The sequence below is a fragment of the Piliocolobus tephrosceles genome, chromosome 12 (genome assembly GCF_002776525.5).
Source record: "Piliocolobus tephrosceles isolate RC106 chromosome 12, ASM277652v3, whole genome shotgun sequence".
NCBI classification, from domain to species: Eukaryota; Metazoa; Chordata; class Mammalia; order Primates; family Cercopithecidae; genus Piliocolobus; species Piliocolobus tephrosceles.
The window spans coordinates 24,324,528-24,343,231 of record NC_045445.1 but is presented as its reverse complement, the minus strand read 5'-3'; the positions used below and the strand labels follow the sequence as shown (position 1 = coordinate 24,343,231).

General features: G+C 43.8%; 2 protein-coding genes across 3 annotated transcripts in view; one reads left to right on the top strand and one right to left on the bottom strand.

The window, feature by feature from the left end:
* AIFM1 (apoptosis inducing factor mitochondria associated 1) overlaps positions 1–11,569 on the bottom strand; it is a 29,802-nt gene extending 18,233 nt beyond the window's left edge. Inside the window, exons 1-2 of one of the 2 annotated variants that reach the window (XM_026452004.2) lie at positions 11,233–11,569; positions 2,155–2,297 (exon numbers count right to left, since the gene is read on the bottom strand). In XM_026452004.2, coding sequence (XP_026307789.1) covers positions 2,155–2,297; positions 11,233–11,338 — 249 coding nt within the window. In that variant the 5' untranslated portion in view covers positions 11,339–11,569. The remainder of the gene's footprint in view (positions 1–2,154; positions 2,298–11,232) is intronic. The other variant, XM_026452005.2, reaches the window with a different exon arrangement.
* A 5,309-nt stretch (positions 11,570–16,878) lies between these two features.
* On the top strand, positions 16,879–18,298 carry RAB33A (RAB33A, member RAS oncogene family). The gene has a single exon (XM_026452001.1). The coding sequence runs from the start codon at positions 17,714–17,716 to the stop codon at positions 18,032–18,034; it is 321 nt and encodes a 106-aa protein (XP_026307786.1). The 5' UTR covers positions 16,879–17,713; the 3' UTR covers positions 18,035–18,298.
* Positions 18,299–18,704: the final 406 nt, after the last annotated feature.

Below are 18,704 nucleotides of genomic sequence, written 5' to 3'. Positions count from 1 at the left end.
CTGTGGAAGCCATCCAACTCTGGTACAGCAACACAGACCAGGAATTTATCAGGTTTAAATTGTTACCAACATACTGAACACAAAGGCTTTAATCTATTTTTGAATGAATGGGGTGGAACTGATGGGAAAAGGTGAGAGATATGAAATGGAAAAAGTAAGGCTCAGAGGGTAGTATCTGAATTACCAATGAGAGGCATTAAAGAAAGCAATCTACATGAATGTGTTAGCTTGTACTGCTTCAGCCACTTTTGACCAAATTAGAGATTACAAAGGGACACTGCCAAATGAATTTACTTCGAAATAGAGGCTGCAGGTGGAAAGGTGGATAGGGAGAATATTGCAATTTCTATGGCTTTTTGGATCTCCTCAGAAGCATTCAATAAAATGCCTTTTCACAGTCAAAGTCTGGTTAATTCTTTCCCACAAAACACAAAAATTACATTTTACCTAAAATGATTCAAAAATGGACGGTGTTCACATTACCTTTATTTGCTTATTTAACATTTACTCTGAGACTGTCTTGTTAGATATGCAGCACTAAAGCACAATATAATTTGGTATCATACAAAATCATTATAAAATTGGCAAAAGTTTCAAAGAAAGAGGTAATGATGAGGATTTGTGATCATCATTAGACTTGTGGCTTTAGCTATATCTGGTAGGACTTCAACAGTTTGAAGAATGAGATTTGAGGACTCTCTAGTGACTGACAATGTCCCTTTAATAAACACCTAGAGAAAGCACATGCTGTGAATGTTTTATTATATTCTAATGTATCAAGTTTTCATTAGTGCCATGGTCTCACCCACCCTACCCCAAAATATATTTTAGTGTAAGCATCTTACATAATAAACTCCTGCCCCAGTGACTGTTGCTCCTACAATTAAGAAGTACACTAGGTTGCTGCCATCTTTCCCAGAAGCACCTGTAGATGCTAGTGATCTAGAAGGGGATCCTAGGTGATGAGACTGCACAACTGTAGGTAAAGATAAGGCCAAGAGAGAAACAAAAGGAAATAGAGCACTAAGAATTAATGAAGAAACATTCAATACAAAGGCAGGGAAGCAGTTTTGGTTACCCTGTGTTAAAAAAGAAAAAAGAAAAAAATGCTGCTCCAGGATTGCAGAATGTATATTTCACCAAATCACATTATCAGACAGCTCTCGCCTATTTCTTACTCTGATTTGACTCACAATAGGCAAGAACTATCTACTTTTCTTGTCCATTTGGGAGTCACATCAGGGCATGAGGATATAGGTAGCTTCAAATAATTTTCACGTCCCTTTCTTTAACCTAGCAACCAAGGAACAAAGATAAATTCACTGTCTTACCAATATAGAAAAAAACCCTTAAACCTGTAATGGCTTAATAAGTAAAACAAATAGCTTCCTTCAATCAAGGGTGTTACTAGGTGTTATCTAAGTTGGTTCACTCAACCTTACAGGATCCAACTTTAGACTGATCAGCTTAGTCACAGTAAACCCTGCCAAGTTAAGAAAAAAACACCCACAGAATAATTCCTCTGTGACCTGCTAAGCTGATCGGAGTTCATTTAAGGAGATATAATGGTGCTAATACTACGTAGCAATTAAACACCATATTTCTCACCTCAAACAAACTCCATTCTAAAATCAATGATACTAGCCCTGCTTCTGTAATTTAGTCTTTGGGTGAGATTCAGGGATAGCTTTCCTTTTAGGAACACTTAATATATTTTATTGAAGGCTGTTGTTTTTTAATGTGAACCTCAAGCTGAGGAAAAATAAAATGTCTGACAAATAGGTCAAAATCACATATTGTGCTAAGGAGCTGCAATGGATCTTGACTTTATTCACAGGTTAGTGTGTGACATCCAAGAAAACAGGTACAATTTTGTGGGTTACTTGAATCTAGGAAAACACAGTGGCTTTCAAGTAAAGAGGAAAAAGACAAGTGAAAAGAGCAGAAATCAATCAACATGAGATTAAATTTCAGTCATTCCCGAATTGGCTCCCATAAGATATTAGGCAGCAGGCACTTAAAAGAAAGCTTTTTGAAATGTTTTCCAAAAGGAGAAAGGGGAATTAGTTGCAAAAGTTTTAAAGCAGAGTACTATCGAGTCTATTAATGGGAGCTGTTTGGCAGCTTCTTTACACACGCTGCTTTTCTACTTACATAGGCACCAGCTCCTACTGTTGATAAGCCCACAATAAGGACTAACACAGAATTATCGATTTTGCCCCCTGATGCACCAGAGCTAGCCATTTGTCTTGTCATCTGGAGTTCTAGAGGAACATGCCATCGCTGGAACAAGTTGCCTAAGAAACATAATTTATTAAGACACACACATACAAAAATAAAATAGTTAATACATATTTATGATTAAACGTCAATGCACTGTACAAGACTTATTGCCCACAGATATTCACCGTTAAATGATCAAGAAAAACATCATAAAAACTGCATACATAAATACTACAGACAGCTGAATGAACACTCTTAAGTTGCTGAAGTTTTTAAGAGTAAAATTTAATGCTGCCCAGTGAGGAAATCTTCAGCTTCCAGAAAAGATCATGAAAAACATGAATAGTTCATCAAATACCTCTCCCTTCATGTCTTTCCCATAAATGAAGTAAACACAGAAAGATGACTGAATAGGTAGATATACAAAGCTAACCATGGGCTACCTGGGACATTATAATAACCATTTAAGGAGTAATCTAAATGGCTCCAATCTTGCACAAAATAAAATGCAACGCACTCTAACCAGGACACAGTTCAATCTTGCATGAAAGGTAATATGTCCTGGAATACAGAAATGTTAAAGCTCAGAAGAAAATCAGAAAAAAAAATTTAAATGAGTTTCTCTCCCCCAAAGAACTAAAAAATTTTGGACTATGAAATATTTTTTATAACAACAACATTTAAAGTGTCCAGCAACTCCTTGGCTCTTACTCCTCCAAAATAATACAAAGGTTATTTTGACGTCAAACTATGCAGAACTATGTAACGATGTGATGATCATAACAACACTCGTACACAGAAATATATGAGTTCTGCAGATTTCTTTTTCTAGGGAGACGCTGACATTTTCAGATAAAGGAAGGTCTCAGTGTACCTTCTCTGTGATTATTCCTCGTGTTTGTTGACTATCAACCTAGAGCAGCAAATTTTTTCTGCAAAGAACCAGATGGTAAATATTTTCAGCTTTCTGGGCCATTTGGTGTCTGCTATAACTACTCAATTCCACTGATGCTGCATAAAAGCAGCCAAAGACAATACATAAATGAATGAATGTGGCCATGTTCCAATAAAACTTTATGGACACTGAAGTTTATATTTCATATAATTTTCATGTGTCACGAAATTGTCCTTAATTTTTTTCAGCCATTTAAAAAATGTAGGCCAGGGGCTCACGCCTGTAATCCCAGCACTTTGGGAGGCCTAGGTGGGCAGATCACAAGGTCAAGAGATCAAGACCATCCTGGCCAACATGGTGAAACCCCGTTAAAAATAAGCTGGGCAGGTGTAGTCCCAGCTACTCGGGAGGCTGAGGCAGAAGAATGGTGTGAACCCGGGAGGCGGAGCTTGCAGTGAGCTGAGATCGTGCCACTGCACTCTAGCCTGGCGACAGAGTGAGACTTCATCTCAAAAAAAAAAAAAAAAAAAGGAAAAGAAAAAAGAAAAAAGGTCAGCTCACACCTGTAATCCCAGCACTTTGGAAGGCTGAGGCAGGTGAATAACCTGAGGTCGGGAGTTAGAGACCACCCTGACCAACATGGAGAAACCCTGCTTATACTAAAAATACAAAAAATTAGCCAGGCGTAGTGGTGTATGCCTGTAATCCCAGCTACTCGGGAGGCTGAGGCAGGAGAATCGCTTGAACCCAGGAGGCGGAGGTTGCGGTGAGCCGAGATTGCGCCATTGCACTCCAGCCTGGGCAACAAGAGCGAAACTCTGTCTCAAAGAAAGAAAAAGAAAAAAGGAAAAAAAGAAAAAAAAAGCAAAACCCACTCATGGCTCCTGGGGCACACAAAAGCAGGTGACTGACTGGCTTTGGCCTGTGGCTATAGTTGGCAGACCCCAATCTAGAGCAGTGGTTCTCAAACTTGAGAGTGTATCCGAATGCCCTGAAGGGTTTATAAAACAAAGCCAGCCAGGCCCCAGGTCCAGAGGTTCTGACTCAATAGATCTGGGATGGGGCTCAATAATGTGCATTTCTAACAAGTTCCCAGGGGATGCTGCTGTTGCTGCTGCTGCTGTTAGGATGGCGACCATACATTGAGAAACATCCATCTAGAGCAGGTACATCCTATCTTTTGGCATCCCTGGATCACATTGGAAGAAGAACTGTCCTGGGCCACAAAAAAAAAAAATATACTAACACTAACCATAGCTGATGAGCTAAAAAAAAAAAAAAAAAAAAAAAAATCGCAAAAAAATCTCATAATGTTTTAAAAAAGTTTACAAATTTGTGTTGGGCTGTAGGTTGGACAAGCTTAGTCTAGAGGCTGATACATATGTTCCTGTCCTGTCTAGGCTTTAAAAGACAAACAGAATGGACACTGGTAGTAGCATCCCATGTATACTTGCAGAGATTAGAGAAGGAATTTCCCCCTTGCTTTCATAATGTTAGGCCACAGACGGGTAAAACAAGCCCAGTGTGGATCTGTGGTCTCTCATCTGAAATCCTGGGGACCATGTGTATTTTGGAACTTTGAATTATCTGGTCTTAAGCATATGGGGCATATACCACATAGTGACAGCTAGCAAGGTAAAGGGCAGCAACTTATAGTCAAACATATTAATATGACCAATCACGCTAAGTGATATTTTAAAAAGATTATAAAGTAGCCTCTCTCCAGTTCAGGTCAGGTTTTACTGGCAAATGAGTTATGAAAACTTGATAGTCTTAAATTTTGGTCATTCTAAAATTTCAATTTCAATTTCTGAATTACAGATAAGAGACTTTAGATCTATACTCGTAGAAAAGGAAATGTATTTTTCTTTACTGTTCTTACCTGCTTTTAGAACTCTTCATCACCACATGAAATAAAATGGTTGAGATTTGGAAATAATGACAAATCATGAAAATAAAAACATGAGCGGGGCAGAAGCTTATCTCAATCTGGGCAAGCTTTTCATTTTCAGAAGCTTACAAAAATAATGAACCATCAGAAGTAGAAAGTGGTAACTCTCAGAGCTTAGAAAAGGAAACTGGGTAAGAAAAGTTCCACGTGATTTAGTTCAATGAATTTAGTTTGTCCTCCACCCCTACCCCTGGTTCATTTACTAAAAATAAATGTTTTTTTGTTTTTGTTTTTCTTTTTTCTAAATTCTGTTTACTCCTCCAGAAGACCCTAAATACAGACATTATAACAAATTTGTTTTAAGATCATACTTGTGTTTATTCTCTTTCTGCTTGCTTTTCACACACTGATAATACTAAGTGTGTAGATTTGGGAAAGTTCAGCAGCTTTTGTCTCAATTTGCCAAAACAAAAAAAAAGAAAAAAACATTTAAAAGTAAATTGAATTTTTTTTTTTTTTTTTTTTTTTTTTTTTTTTAGACAGGATGTCACTCTGTCCCCAAGCTGGAGTGCAGTAGCACCATCTCGGCTTACTGCAACCTCTGCTTCCTGGGCTCAAGAGATTCCCCAGCCTCAGCCTCCCATGTAGCTGGGACTACAGGCATGAGCCACTAACGCCCAGTTAATTTTTCTATTTTTTGTAGATACAGGGTTTCACCATGTTGCCCAGGCTGGAAAAGTAAATTGACTTTAAAAAAAAGTAAACTGGTTAATATTTAAACTACTGCTTGAAAAGAAATGTAATATACTACTATCATTAATAAATCAACTTTTAAAACTTTTTGCATACCTACAAAGTGACTTTAATTTTGTAAACCGTACTAAGTATTGTCTGTTTACATTCCCCCTCCCCCCATTTTCTTTTCCCTATGAAATTCCTCACAAACCTTTCTCCCCACAGCTTCAAAATTTTAGGAAATACCGAAACATGCCTTTTCACTTGTCTTACTAACATGGAAAAGCCAACTTACTCCTTTTCATTATAGAACCAGTTTACTTATTTTAGGTTTTCTGCAGTCAGACCATACATACAGTACAATTTCTTCCTCACACTTAGGATTTCATTCTTAAGAAGCCAGTTTGACCTACGCAACAGCGCCTGATGCATAGCAGGTGTTTGCTCAATAAATATTTGTTGAATTAATGAATGAAGGAAGAAAACAGAAATTCTTCCTAATTCTATTGATATTGACTAAACATTCTTATTACTACTAACTTTTTTTTTTTTAATGAAAGGGTATCGGTATGTTGCCCAGACTAGACTCAAACTCCTGGGCTCAAGTGATCCTTCCACCTTAGCCTCCAGAGTAGGTAGGACTACAGGCCTGCACCATCATGCCCTGCTAACTGAACATTTTAAATAATTCTTTGCAAAGAAATTTTAGCCAGGGCATGCGCAATGGCTCACACCTGTAATCCCAGCACCTTGGGAGGCCGAGGCAGGTGGATCACTTGAGGCCAGGAGTTCAAGACCAGCCTGGCCAACATGGTGAAACCCCATCTCTACTTAAAAATAAATAAATAAAATAAAATAATAAACTTGGAGTTTTTTTTTTTTTTTTAAGTTTTAGTCAGATTCCATTTATTTCAGGTTGCTTAATCATAAATGAGTAACCTCAAACACCACAGACTAGCTTTAGAATAGTAGCTAACACTAGCAAGTTCATTTCTGTAGGTTTTGCAATCTCCTGTTTTTCCATACTCCCAAAAGGCCTTTTCCAAAAACACATCTTCACAATTGAGGCACCCAAGGATCCTCAATGGTTAAGAGGTCTGTATGTTCTTGAGACTTGTTTCCTGAGTGTCAAACTGATTTTTCCAGCATGGAGAAAACACAGGATGGCCAGGTGTGGTGGCTCACGCTTATAATCCCAGCACTTTGGGAGGCCGAGGTGGATGGATCACGAGGTCAGGAGTTCGAGACCAGCATGGCCAAAACAGTGAAACCCCATCTCTACTAAAACTACAAAAATTAGCTGGGCGTGGTGGCAGGTGCCTGTAATCCCAGCTACTCGGGAGGCTGAGGCAGGAGAATAGCTTGAACCCGGGAGGCAGAGGTTGTGGTGAGCTGAGATCGCGTCACTGCACTCCAGCCTGGGCAAGAGAGCAAGACTCTGTTTGAAGGAAAAAAAAAAAACCAACACAGGACAAGCCTAGTTTGTCCATTGTAGATAAATGATTCTTTACAAGGAATCTAACAACTATTTAAGTTTATCAGCCTTTTTTTTTTTTTCTGAGACAGATTCTCGCTCTGTCATCCAGGTTGGAGTGCAGTGGCGCTATCTCAGTTCACCACAACCTCCACTTCCCGGGTTCAAGCAATTCTCCTGCCTCAGTCTCCTGAGTAGCTGGAATTACAGGCATGTGCTACCACGCTTGGCTAATTTTGGATTTTTAGTAGAGATGGGGTTTCTCCATGTTGGTCAGACTGGTCTCGAACTCCTAGCCTCAGGTGATCTGCCCACCTCGGCCTCCCAAAGTGCTGGGATTACAGGCGTGAGCCACCGCACCTGGGTATCAGCCTTTTTGTGTTTTTTAGTACCAACCTTGCTGGAATTTTAGAAGAAACAGAGTAGTAATAACTACAGTACAGCGTGAACCATTCTGATGAAAGACACACAAGGAAAAATTGTTTAGATAACAGAAAATAAAATCTCTCTTCTGCAAAGTTAAGTCCTTCACAATGCTGTACTAGGGTTCAGTCATGAGAATTTACCATGTGCCAGAGACGGTACAAGATGCTAACGACACAAAAATAAATAGGACATAATCCATGTCCTCAGGTAGTGTTTAGTTTAGGAGAATGGCTGCTACTATTCTGAATATGAGAAAGTGAGCTTGATACAAATTACAAGATACTCTAGATTGCTCAGTTTGGTTTTTTAATCCTTACGTCAGTGAAACAGAAGGGGAAGGGTCACTACTCATCCAAAACAGTATTTACCAAACTTGCCTGATCATATGAATGTCAAAGGGCTTGTTAAAATACAGATTCCCAGAATTCTCTCCTGGAGAAGGTTGGGAATTGGTCCTCGACGCGATTCACTTGACCAGGCAACTTTTGGAAACATGATCTCAAAGAAAGCTAAGACATGCAGTAACTCCCTCAAAAAGTTAGAAAATTTCTAGAAAATCTAACTTATTAACTGGTTACAGAAAAGGCTGAGTTGCCAAAGAATTTCTTCTGCAAAGCCTTGTCTCAGCAGAAAGAACGGGGAAAGACCAATCCTTTAGGCTTCAAAAAGAAGTCACATTTGGCAGTGTCCAGGAAGCCAGGATCCTTGCCCACAAGGAGCTCAGTTTCCTTTTTAAAGAGGTGAGAAGGATTCCGAATAGAGAAAAATGTTCAAACATTTGAACCTACAGTCAGGGAGTCGGTGATCAGTTTGATAACATGGGCGGCAGTGTTTGGTGACCAAACAAAATATCATAGAACAGAAAATACCTATTATCTAACCTATCTGCTCCTCTGTGTCTGAATGCAGACACAGAGTGATGATAATGAGTTACCTTCAATCATTTCTGGAAGGAGGCAGAGCATCCAAATAAATAAAGTAAATAAATAGTAGCTATCATGGTTTTAAGGCAGAATGCAACATCTAATGGAAATGAACCTGACAATGGTGACAGACGTCAATGAGATAGTTGCAAGGCAGGTTTAGAGTTTAAAGGTTTGGGAGGCCGAGGCAGGTGGATCACGAGGTCAGGAGTTTGAGACCAGCCTGGCCAGCATGGTGAAACCCCCGTCTCTACTAAAAATACAAAAAATTAGCCGGGCGTGGTGGTGCATGCCTCTAGTCCCAGCTACTCAGGAAGCTGAGGCAGGAGAATTGCTTGAACCCGGCAGGCAGAGGCTGCAGTGAGCCACGATCACTCCACTGCACTCCAGCCTGGGCAACACAGCGAGACTCTGTCTCAAAAAAAAAAAAAAGAAGTTTAAAGGTAAGGTGGAGGGGGAAATGGTGTATAAACGAACCTCGCTCTTTCCCACCTGTGCAAAAACACATGGTAGATGCTACTACATGAAAAAGAAATCAGATTAAAGGCAATTAGTAATCAAGCCACAAAACAGAGTTAATTCCTATAATGAGAGTATCAGAACTTCTTTTTGAAATGGTAACACTGCCCTCACCCAGTTTTAAAGGCAGGTGATGTCATACTTTGGTGCACGGCCAAAGGACAAAGAATAAGTGTATGCAAAGAGATGGATGGATATGTCAGGAAGTCTGAATATATTCTACAGTAGACTGCCTTCAAACAAAGACATGCAGTGGAAAAAACCATTGGAGTCTGTATTTTTCAGTAGTTCTAACATCACCAACCACTTTCCAATGTCTAATACATCAACTTAACTTTGCAAATGCATATTTAATTGATGAGAACTTTTGGTCAGACTTTAGAATGCTGGTAAAAGTCATGAGACTTAAGCAAAACAATTACTCAAAGTCTGAAAGGCCAGTGTGGATGAAAAAATTCAGGTTATCGCCAGGTGCCCTGGCTCACGCCTGTAATCCCAGCACTTTGGGAGGCCAAGGCGGGTGGATCACAAGGTCAGTAGATCGAGACCATCCTGGCTAACACTGTGAAACCCCATCTCTACTAAAAATACAAAAAAAAAAAAAAAAAAGCAAAATTAGCCAGGCATGGTGTTGGGTGCCTGTAGTTCCAGCTACTTGGGAGGCTGAGGCAGGAGAATGGCGTGAACCCAGAAGGCAGAGCTTGCAGTGAGCCGAGATCGCATCACTGCACTCCAGCCTGAGCGACAGAGCGAGACTCCGTCTCAAAAAATAAATAAATAAAAATTCAGGTTATCTCAATATCTGCGCAACAAGCACAGAGCACCATCATTTCAATGCACAAAACCCACAAAGATGACATCCATTGATAAGGCATTAGTTTAAAAGCTAAGCAGAGGTTTTAAGTTCCAAGAGCAATATGTCTCAGGACATAACTCAAATACACCTATCAGGAAACATTTTCATTGTGCATAGCAACTGGAAAAACTGTTCAAATGCACATTTGCAAAGACCCTAACAACCCAAGGAAAACATTCTCCACTTTTTATTTTTAAAGCACCCAGGTGTTTCTGTATTGTAAAAGCCTCAAGGATAACTTCTGACATTGCAAATGCCCTGGGGATGGACACTGAAAGATTACTGATTTTTTTTAAAGTAGCTCCTACAGGTGGATCATTCATTGTCCCCATGAAGTAATGCAGTACGAAAATAAGCAGGCTCAAGCCATGCTCAGATAAATTCACGGATATCTGATGTACATACAATGGGCTAATTACTGGGAAGAGACCCGAATTCATTCTTAACTTTTTGGGGTCAACTTTAGCAAGCAGCATGGAGTTGCAGCAAAGGGATTAAGGACCTGGAGGCTAGCAAACTATCCTTAGCTCTACCTATTAACGATGTGACCTTTGGCAAGTAGTTTCACCTCTCTGTGCCTCAGTTTATTATCTATAAAATGAGTGGGTTGAACTTTACCACAAAACCCTTCCAGCTCTAAAATTTGATGAAACAACTTAACGGAGGACAAATACAATGCGTTCTGCAAACTGTTTCTTTGAAGCCTTAAAAACCACCAAGAAGTACACGGCTCAGGCATCTCCAATTAATTCTGGGCTAATTCTCTACGTGTCTGGTGCACAACCGACCGACTCCTTACTTGCCTTGCACCGTTTCTGTTTCACTGGGCATTCAAATCCATGGGTCCCATCTATGGTTTGGGAGGCTGAGCAGGTAATACCCTCATTTACACAAGAAACTTAGGCTTAGGGCTTAAACGTCCTGTTTAAAGTCTCATTCGGTAAATGACAAAGTCTACTGGACCTCATTGTTGTAAAAAGGGGGGTGACCCGGGAATGGGGATGGCGGGGAGACGGCGACGGCCAGTTGTTCTGGGATCCCTGAACAGCAAACGCTCCCGGGAAAAGGCCTCAGGCTGACTAATGGGTTCAAATCTCTTGAAGGTCAGGTCGGCATGGCTGAACCAATTCCTCCGCTTGCAAGACTCACGGTTCGGAGTCTGCCAATTTGGAATTCACGCGACTATGTGTAAAGTTTCTCGGGGGCCGCGGGGGTAGAGGGCTGCAAGGCACAGGGAGCCTAAGGCGCCAGGCCCTTGGACTTGGAGGCTGCCTGGAATGGGTCAATCACCTGGGAGCCGGTTCCTCTGCCTCGGGCTTCGGACGCACACGGTCCGCACCAAGGGCACCAGCTTCTGCTTCAAAGCACCCGCCGCCAGGCCTCCACACCGGAACATTTCGGCGACCGCTATTCGGGTCCTCCTCCTTCCCTTTCCTCTCACGCACGACCGACGGGTCAAACACCGCGATCCCCGGCCAGCTCCCCCTGTCTCTTCACACGCACACTACGCAGACTCCTCCTCCCAGCTCCGGGTGGGCATTGGACAGAGAAGCCGGCCTGCTAGAGCCGGGGAAGGGAAACGGCGACCGGATGCCTACTGCGCAGGCGTAGCACTCGCTGCCACATTGCGATTGGTCCGCACGGCGAGAGGATTTGCGCATGCACTACCTGACTGCACGCTCGCAAAGACCTTGGCTGTAGGTAGCCAGTTTTCGCGAGTTGGTGGCACAGTGTTGGATTGAACGAGTTAAGGAAGCTGTCCAAGGAGGGACTCGTGGGGCCGCTTTGATTGGCGGTTATGCCTGGTGCTGTCGCTGTGTTGGTGACGGGAACTGATAACAGCGTCTCACAGCAGCGTAGCCCCAGCACCGCACTTTGTTTTTTGGTTTTAGGCCACTAGTTACTTGATACCGAAGCCTTCCTGATTCTTTTGCCATGATCCAGATCCAGTTTTTCCATGAGTCCGAGGCGCGGAACCTGGCTTCCCAGATCCGGCGTGTACTGCCATCTTTTACCAGTTGCCGGCTCTTTCCCACCCAACCCCTGTTTCGCGGACGAGTAATTCGGCGCTCTCCTTCCCGCCTGTCACCTTTATTTTTTAGTGCAGTTGTGTGTCCTAGATGCTGTACCAGGTGCTACAGATACACACGGTCTCCTGCTGTGGTTTCCGTGCTTGGGAGCAGGATGTTAGCAAAAAGCGTTTGTGCTTCTCAGACTTTATGGGAAGAGAAGTCTTAGAACTTTCAGTTATGGGAGTAGGGTGAGGGGCTGAGTGTAAATAGGTGTTTTGACTCTGCCAGATATAAGCTAAATTGGAAATAATGTTTTGGCTGCATGCAGAGCATAAAATGTGCCTGTTTCAAATAGTCAACTGACATATTCATTTAACAAGTATTTATTGAGCACTTGCCTCTTGGATTGTACTATAAAAGGGGCTCTAGTGGGTATGAAAAGTACGGATGGTCCCCGACTTACCCCTCACAATGGTTCGACTTAACAATTTTTCGACTTTATGATGGGTTTAATGAGACCTAACCTCATGTAAGTCGAGGAGCATCTGGATTTAACCATGGTTCAACTTACGTTTTTTCGACTTTATGATGGGTTTGTCAGGGTATTAAATGCAGTTTTGACTTAAGATATTTTCAATTTACAATGGGTTTATTTGGACGTAGCATCTGTGTAGGAAGTGGCCACTGTCTAGTTGGGGAGATGACATATACCGGTCATTGAAATAAATAATATCCGGTGTCGTGCCGGACAGAGCAAGAGAGAAGACTATGGGATGGAATCGCTATGGAAGAACTTCATACAAGAAGTTATTTGAGCTGTGTCCTGAAAGATGAGTAGCAAAATTCAAATAGTGGAGGAAAAGGAATGATATTTCAGATGGTGAATACTTTGGGACCAAAGATAACATTTTTCATTGTTAAACATGTTGACCTTGGATCCAGACCAACCCAGATTGAATCATGGCTCTGCCACCTGGGCAAGTCACTTAATTGTGCCTCCTTTTCCTCATCTACCAATCTCACGAGGGTGTTTGGAAGACTAAATGAGCTAATATTTGTAAAGTGTCATAGAGGAAGCACCACGCTGTTTGTTAAATGAAAAGGCTTGGAAGTGTTTAAAAAAAAAAAAAACAAACCCCAGCACATTTTCGGGAGACATCATACTAAGAAGTATTGATGTGGTCAGGCTCCGTGGCTCATGCCTGTAATCCCAGCACTTTGGGAGGCCTAGGCGGGTGGATCACTTTAGGTCAGGAGTTTAAGAACAGCCTGGCCAACGTGGTGAAACCCCGTTTCTACAAAAAATCCAAAAATTAGCCTGGCACCATGGCATGCGCCTGTAATCCCAGCTACTAGGAAGACTGAGGCAGGAGAATCGCTTGAACCTGAGAGGTGGAGGCTGCAGTGAGCCGAGACTGTGCCACTGCACTCCAGCCTGGGTGATGGAGCAAGACTGTCTCCAAAAAGAAAAGAAAAAAGAAAAAGAAGCAGTGATAAGCACAGGCAAGTATGATGGAGCCAGATTTGAACTGGCAAAAGAGTTTGGCCCTAACTTTGCAGGTAATGAAGTTACTTATTTTATTTTATTTATTTATTTTGGTGGGATGGGGATAAAGAATGAAATTACAGGGCCGGGTGCAGTGGCTCATGCCTATAATCCCAGTACTTTGAGAGGACGAGTGGGAAGATTGAGACCAGGAGTTCCAGACCAGCCTGAGCAACATAATGAGACCTCATCTCTACCATTTTTTTTTTTTTTTTAATTTGCCAGACGTGGTAGTATGTGCCTGTGGTTCTAGCTACTTAGGAAGCTGAGATGGGAGGATCACTTGAGCCCAGGAGACTGAGACTGCAGTGAGCAGTGATTGCTCCCGTTCACTCCAGGCTGGATGACAGAGCGAGGCCCTATTTCAAAAAAGAAAAAGAGATATATATTTTTTTCTTCTTGAGACAGTCTCCCTTTGTCGCCCAGGCTGGAGTGCAGTGGCAGATCTCGGCTCACTGCGACTTCTGCCTCCCAGGTTCAAGCAATTCTCCTGCCTCAGCCTCCCGAGTAGCTGGGATTACAGGCGCATGCCATCACGCCCGGCTAATTTTTGTCTTTTTAGTAGAGATGGGGTTCCACCATGTTGTCCAGTCTGGTCTTGAACTCCTGACCTCAGGTGATCACCTGCCTCAGCCTCCCAAAGTGCTGGGATTACAGGTATGAGCCACCTCGCCCGGCCTACAAAGACATTCTTTTTTTTTTTTTTTGAGTCGGAGTCTCACTCTGTTGCCCAGGCTGAACTGCAGTGGCTGGATCTCAGCTCACTGCAAGCTCCTCCGCCTCCCGGGTTTACACCATTCTCCTGCCTCAGCCTCCCGAGTAGCTGGGACTACAGGCGCCCGCCACCTCGCCCGGCTAGTTTTTTTGTATTTTTTTTTTAGTAGAGACGGGGTTTCACCATGTTAGCCAGGATGGTCTCGATCTCCTGACCTTGTGATCCCCTGTCTCAGCCTCCCAAAGTGCTGGGATTACAGGCTTGAGCCACCGCGCCCGGCCGAAGACATTCTTTTATGAAGTTTAACCAAGGAAGCAGTTTTGTTTTTTGGTTTTCTTTAGGAGACAGTCTCATTATGTTGCCCAGGCTGGTCTTGAACTCCGGGGCTCAAGCAATCCTGCCACCTCAGCCTCTCAAAGTGTTGGGATTACACGTGTGAGCCACTGTGCCAGGCCTAGGAAGTAGTCTTTATTGGGTGAAAATGATCCAGGGTTCCCTTACCCATTAAGCAAAGTAGATCAGTGTTCAGAAGTGCAGGCAATGGGTGACATTTTATCTAGAGCTCCTTTGGATAAATATTGAAAATGTGGTCAGGCTCTGTGGCTCATGCCTGTAATCCCAGCACTTTGGGAGGCCGAGGAGGGTGGATCACTTTAGGCCAGGAGATAAATATTGAAAATATCAATTCCAGAGTAACGTAAAAATTATTTATATTTACTTAATATTTTAACAGCCTTGCAGACATTGATTTTTATTGGTATTTCTAAAAACCAGTGATCATGGATTGATTAAATACAAAGTTAATTATATCTGATTGCGAAAGGGACTGGAAAACACTGTCAAAATCATGATAATCAGGTACCTATGAAAACAACTGCATGTATTTGAAAGTCAGTAATTTAATAATGCACAATTAGCACAAAGGGCATTGTACAGTACGTTTAATTTTTTTTACAATAGGTACAATACGGTAGTTTTCCTGTCCTTTTAATTAAAAATTATATTTTTATCTTTTTTTTTTTTGCAAAAGCAATATATACTCATTGAATTAATTCCAAAAAATATAAGTGGAAGTCCCCCAAAGTCTCACCCCACAGAAGTAACAGACACCTTTTATTAGGGCAAGAAGCCCATTTTGAGATATCATATTTTCAGAAATCAAAGTTTCTTCCTTACAAAAGTAGACTCAGTGACAAGTTTTTGCTAGAAGCATACATTGAAATAATCTTATTATGTACATATGTTTATTTTTTTATATCTCTCAGGAAGTTGGCATTAATTCTAGCTGTGAGTTGGCAAAGGGCAAAGCCCCTTTCTACTTTGTGTACAGGATGTGCCTAATTAATAGTTACCCCTCTCTGCCTAAAGCTATGCTGTAGATAAAGATCATCAAGAGCATTAGCTTCCAATACAGAGGGGAACGATCCAGCAAACCAAAACCAAAAATACTGTACAATGATGGTTGATACATAATACAATGAAAATTGATATTCATAAGGATGATTTTGGATTAGCCAACTAAGATTAAATCCTTATCTGGGTAGTTTTAATGCTGAGTAATATAATCCAGGGTTTTAGGAATGGGCGACCCGCATATATGATAAAAGGGTTAGCTGTAAATATATCTGCTAGCTCAGCTAATAAACTTATTAACTGGAAGACACCATTCTGAGTAACTTGGACGTCCTTGAGTAGTTACATTCCAGTTTGCTCTCAGATATATCACGTATGCACTAAACTGTTTTTCTCTCAGCAGAAATGGATTTGGTCATATTTGTCTCTTCCTGCAGCTCAGCCTCCCAAATAAGATGGCAGCTCAACTGTGATGCTTGAGTCCCTGACCTTGATGGCATTAGCAATAACTCACAAGTCAGTGCTAGTGACATGTGTCAGTGTTACCTTAGCTTATGAAATATGTAGGGGGAGAGATGAAGTCTTAAAAATAAATGGGTGCACTTTATCGTATGTAAATTGTACCCCCAATAAAGTCAATTTCAAACAAATTCTGAATCTGCGGATGACTTTAGGGAGAGGGAATACTGGTCTTGACCAAGATGTGTGTGATGATTAGTAAGCTTTGGGAAGCAGCCCCCTAATATTGTAAGGAGATTGTGTTCATTTATCATCTTCCAAGCATAATCTAGGCTTCTGGCAAATTAGACCCAACCACTTTGTTCTACATTCAGCTGCAGGGGGAGTGAACCCTCCTAGGGATTCCCAACTCCCTCTGAAACTCCACCCTTCTGGAAGGACTTACGGTTATATGGAGGGCTTGGGAGTGGAAGGCACTGTGGAGCTTATGCCATGTCCCAAGATCCTCCACCTGGGCCAGTAATGGCTAGCCCCATAAACAAAGTCCCCTTTTGCTGGAACTGCCACCACTAGCTTCCCCCCTTCTCCTAGCCTCTGTGTGGCCCTCTCCCGCGGCGAGCCTTCCCAATTGGCCAGCCAAACACAACCGACTGCGGCAGCCAATAGGAGCCGCTCTCCTGAACATTCGGAGGATGGGTGCTCGTGGTGTGATGAGGGGATGTTGGCGCCTGGTACGCGCCCCCCTACATCTGGCAAGTCTGTGACAGAAACAGTAACACCCCCTACACACGCACACGCGCGCCCGCTGGCTCCCTCCTCTCAACTGTGCAGGCCCGGGACAACCCACTGCGTGTCTTGGCAGCGCCCTCTCAGGCTGCCTGGGGCCCGTGAGTGCACCTGCTCACTCAATAAGACAGAGCATCCCTTTATCCCAAGGCGCGGGTCGGGTAGAGGGTGGGGGTAGAGGGTAGCGGGGACAGGGAAGGCGCGGCTCCGCTGCCGGCTGCTCCCGAAGTGAAAGAAGTGCCTTCGCCCCCACCCCGTCCCTGCAGAGTTGCGTTGCTCCAGGGAGGCCGAAGTGATCCAGTGATGCCTTAGGGTGCAGCTCTTTGTCCTCCCCAGCTGCGCTCCCTGCTCGCTGATCCCGTGCGCTCCGAGCCAGTGGGGATGGGGAGCCCGAAACCTATAACATAAATGGGGGCAAGGAGAAAGAAGTCTATCCCGGGGTGGCGTGTGCTGCTGTCTCCACCCCCTCCCTTTCCTCCTGAGGCTTCTTCCCTCCGGTCGGTCTCGGGGGTCCAGGCCGGGGAGAGTGTGGGCCGAGGCGCGGCGGCGGCTGGAGCAGCGCCGTAGGGTCCTTCGCCAGAGCATCCGGTCCGAGGGTGCACACAGGCAGAAGGCTCGCTGCTCCTCCACTCTCCTCCCTCTCTCCTCCTCTCCCTGGCTTTTGTGTTGGTGCCTCCGAGCTGCAAGGAGGGTGCGCTGGAGGAGGAGGGGGCCCGGAGTGAGAGGCATCCTCTTCACGCGCGCGCGCACACGGTGCCGGCGCACGCACACACGGGCGGACACACACACGCGCGCACACACACACGCACAGAGCTCGCTCGCCTCGAGCGCACGAACGTGGACGTTCTCTTTGTGTGGAGCCCTCGAGGGGGGTTGGGGCCCCGGTTCGGTCCGGGGGAGATGGCGCAGCCCATCCTGGGCCATGGGAGCCTGGAGCCCGCCTCGGCCGCTGGCCTGGCGTCCCTGGAGCTTGACTCGTCGCTGGACCAGTACGTGCAGATTCGCATCTTCAAAATCATCGTGATTGGGGACTCCAACGTGGGCAAGACCTGCCTGACCTTCCGCTTCTGCGGGGGTACCTTCCCAGACAAGACTGAAGCCACCATCGGCGTGGACTTCAGGGAGAAGACCGTGGAAATCGAGGGCGAGAAGATCAAGGTGATCCAGGGGGTCAGGTCCAGGAAGGGAGGGACCTGGGAGGGGACCTCGCCCGAGGCATAGCTGTAGCGGTTGTCATCGTCCAGCGTCCAGCGCGTGGCGGTTTCGCCTCTTGCTGAGCCGAGGACCCTCGGCCCCTCCTCACCCCTTTTCACCTCTCTCAGTGGGGTCCCGTCTCCATATCACTCAGTTTTTTAGGGCGGTCGAGAATGGTTGCATTCTTACCCATTGCTCCTGCCTGACAGGTCCTGCCAGGAAAAGCATGTTGGAGCCCATCCTTGACCCCTAGCCCGAGCAGCAGCACCTGTGGGCAGAGGGAGGCAGGAGGCATCTCTGGGTCCTAGTCTGTGGGATGGATCCCAAAGCACTTTACACATCCTGATGTCTCTTCTACCGCTTGGGTGCCGATAGGCTGCAAAACCCCACTTCAGCTAAGCCTCAAGGCATTAGAGGGAAGGAAAGGATGGAAATTCACGGAGAATGAAAAAGCTGCTTTATTTTTTATAAATCGCAGTTGATAGTTAAGATTAGGGCTGAGTTGAGATGGGGGTGGAGTGAGGTGGTTCTGGCAGAAAGCCATGAGCCCTTTTAAAGAAATTGAGGCAGGGTCACCAGCCAGCCTTTTGTAATCAACAAAACTTGCTTTTTTTTTTTTTTTTTTTTTTTTTTTTTAAAATCGGCCCCCCGGAATTGTTTTTTTTTTTTTTGTCTGGGGTATCGAATACATGAACTG

Coding starts and splice junctions, on each gene's coding strand:
- RAB33A (XM_026452001.1), top strand. CDS start 17,714: ATGGCGCAGCCCATCCTGGGCCATGGGAGCCTGGAGCCCGCCTCGGCC.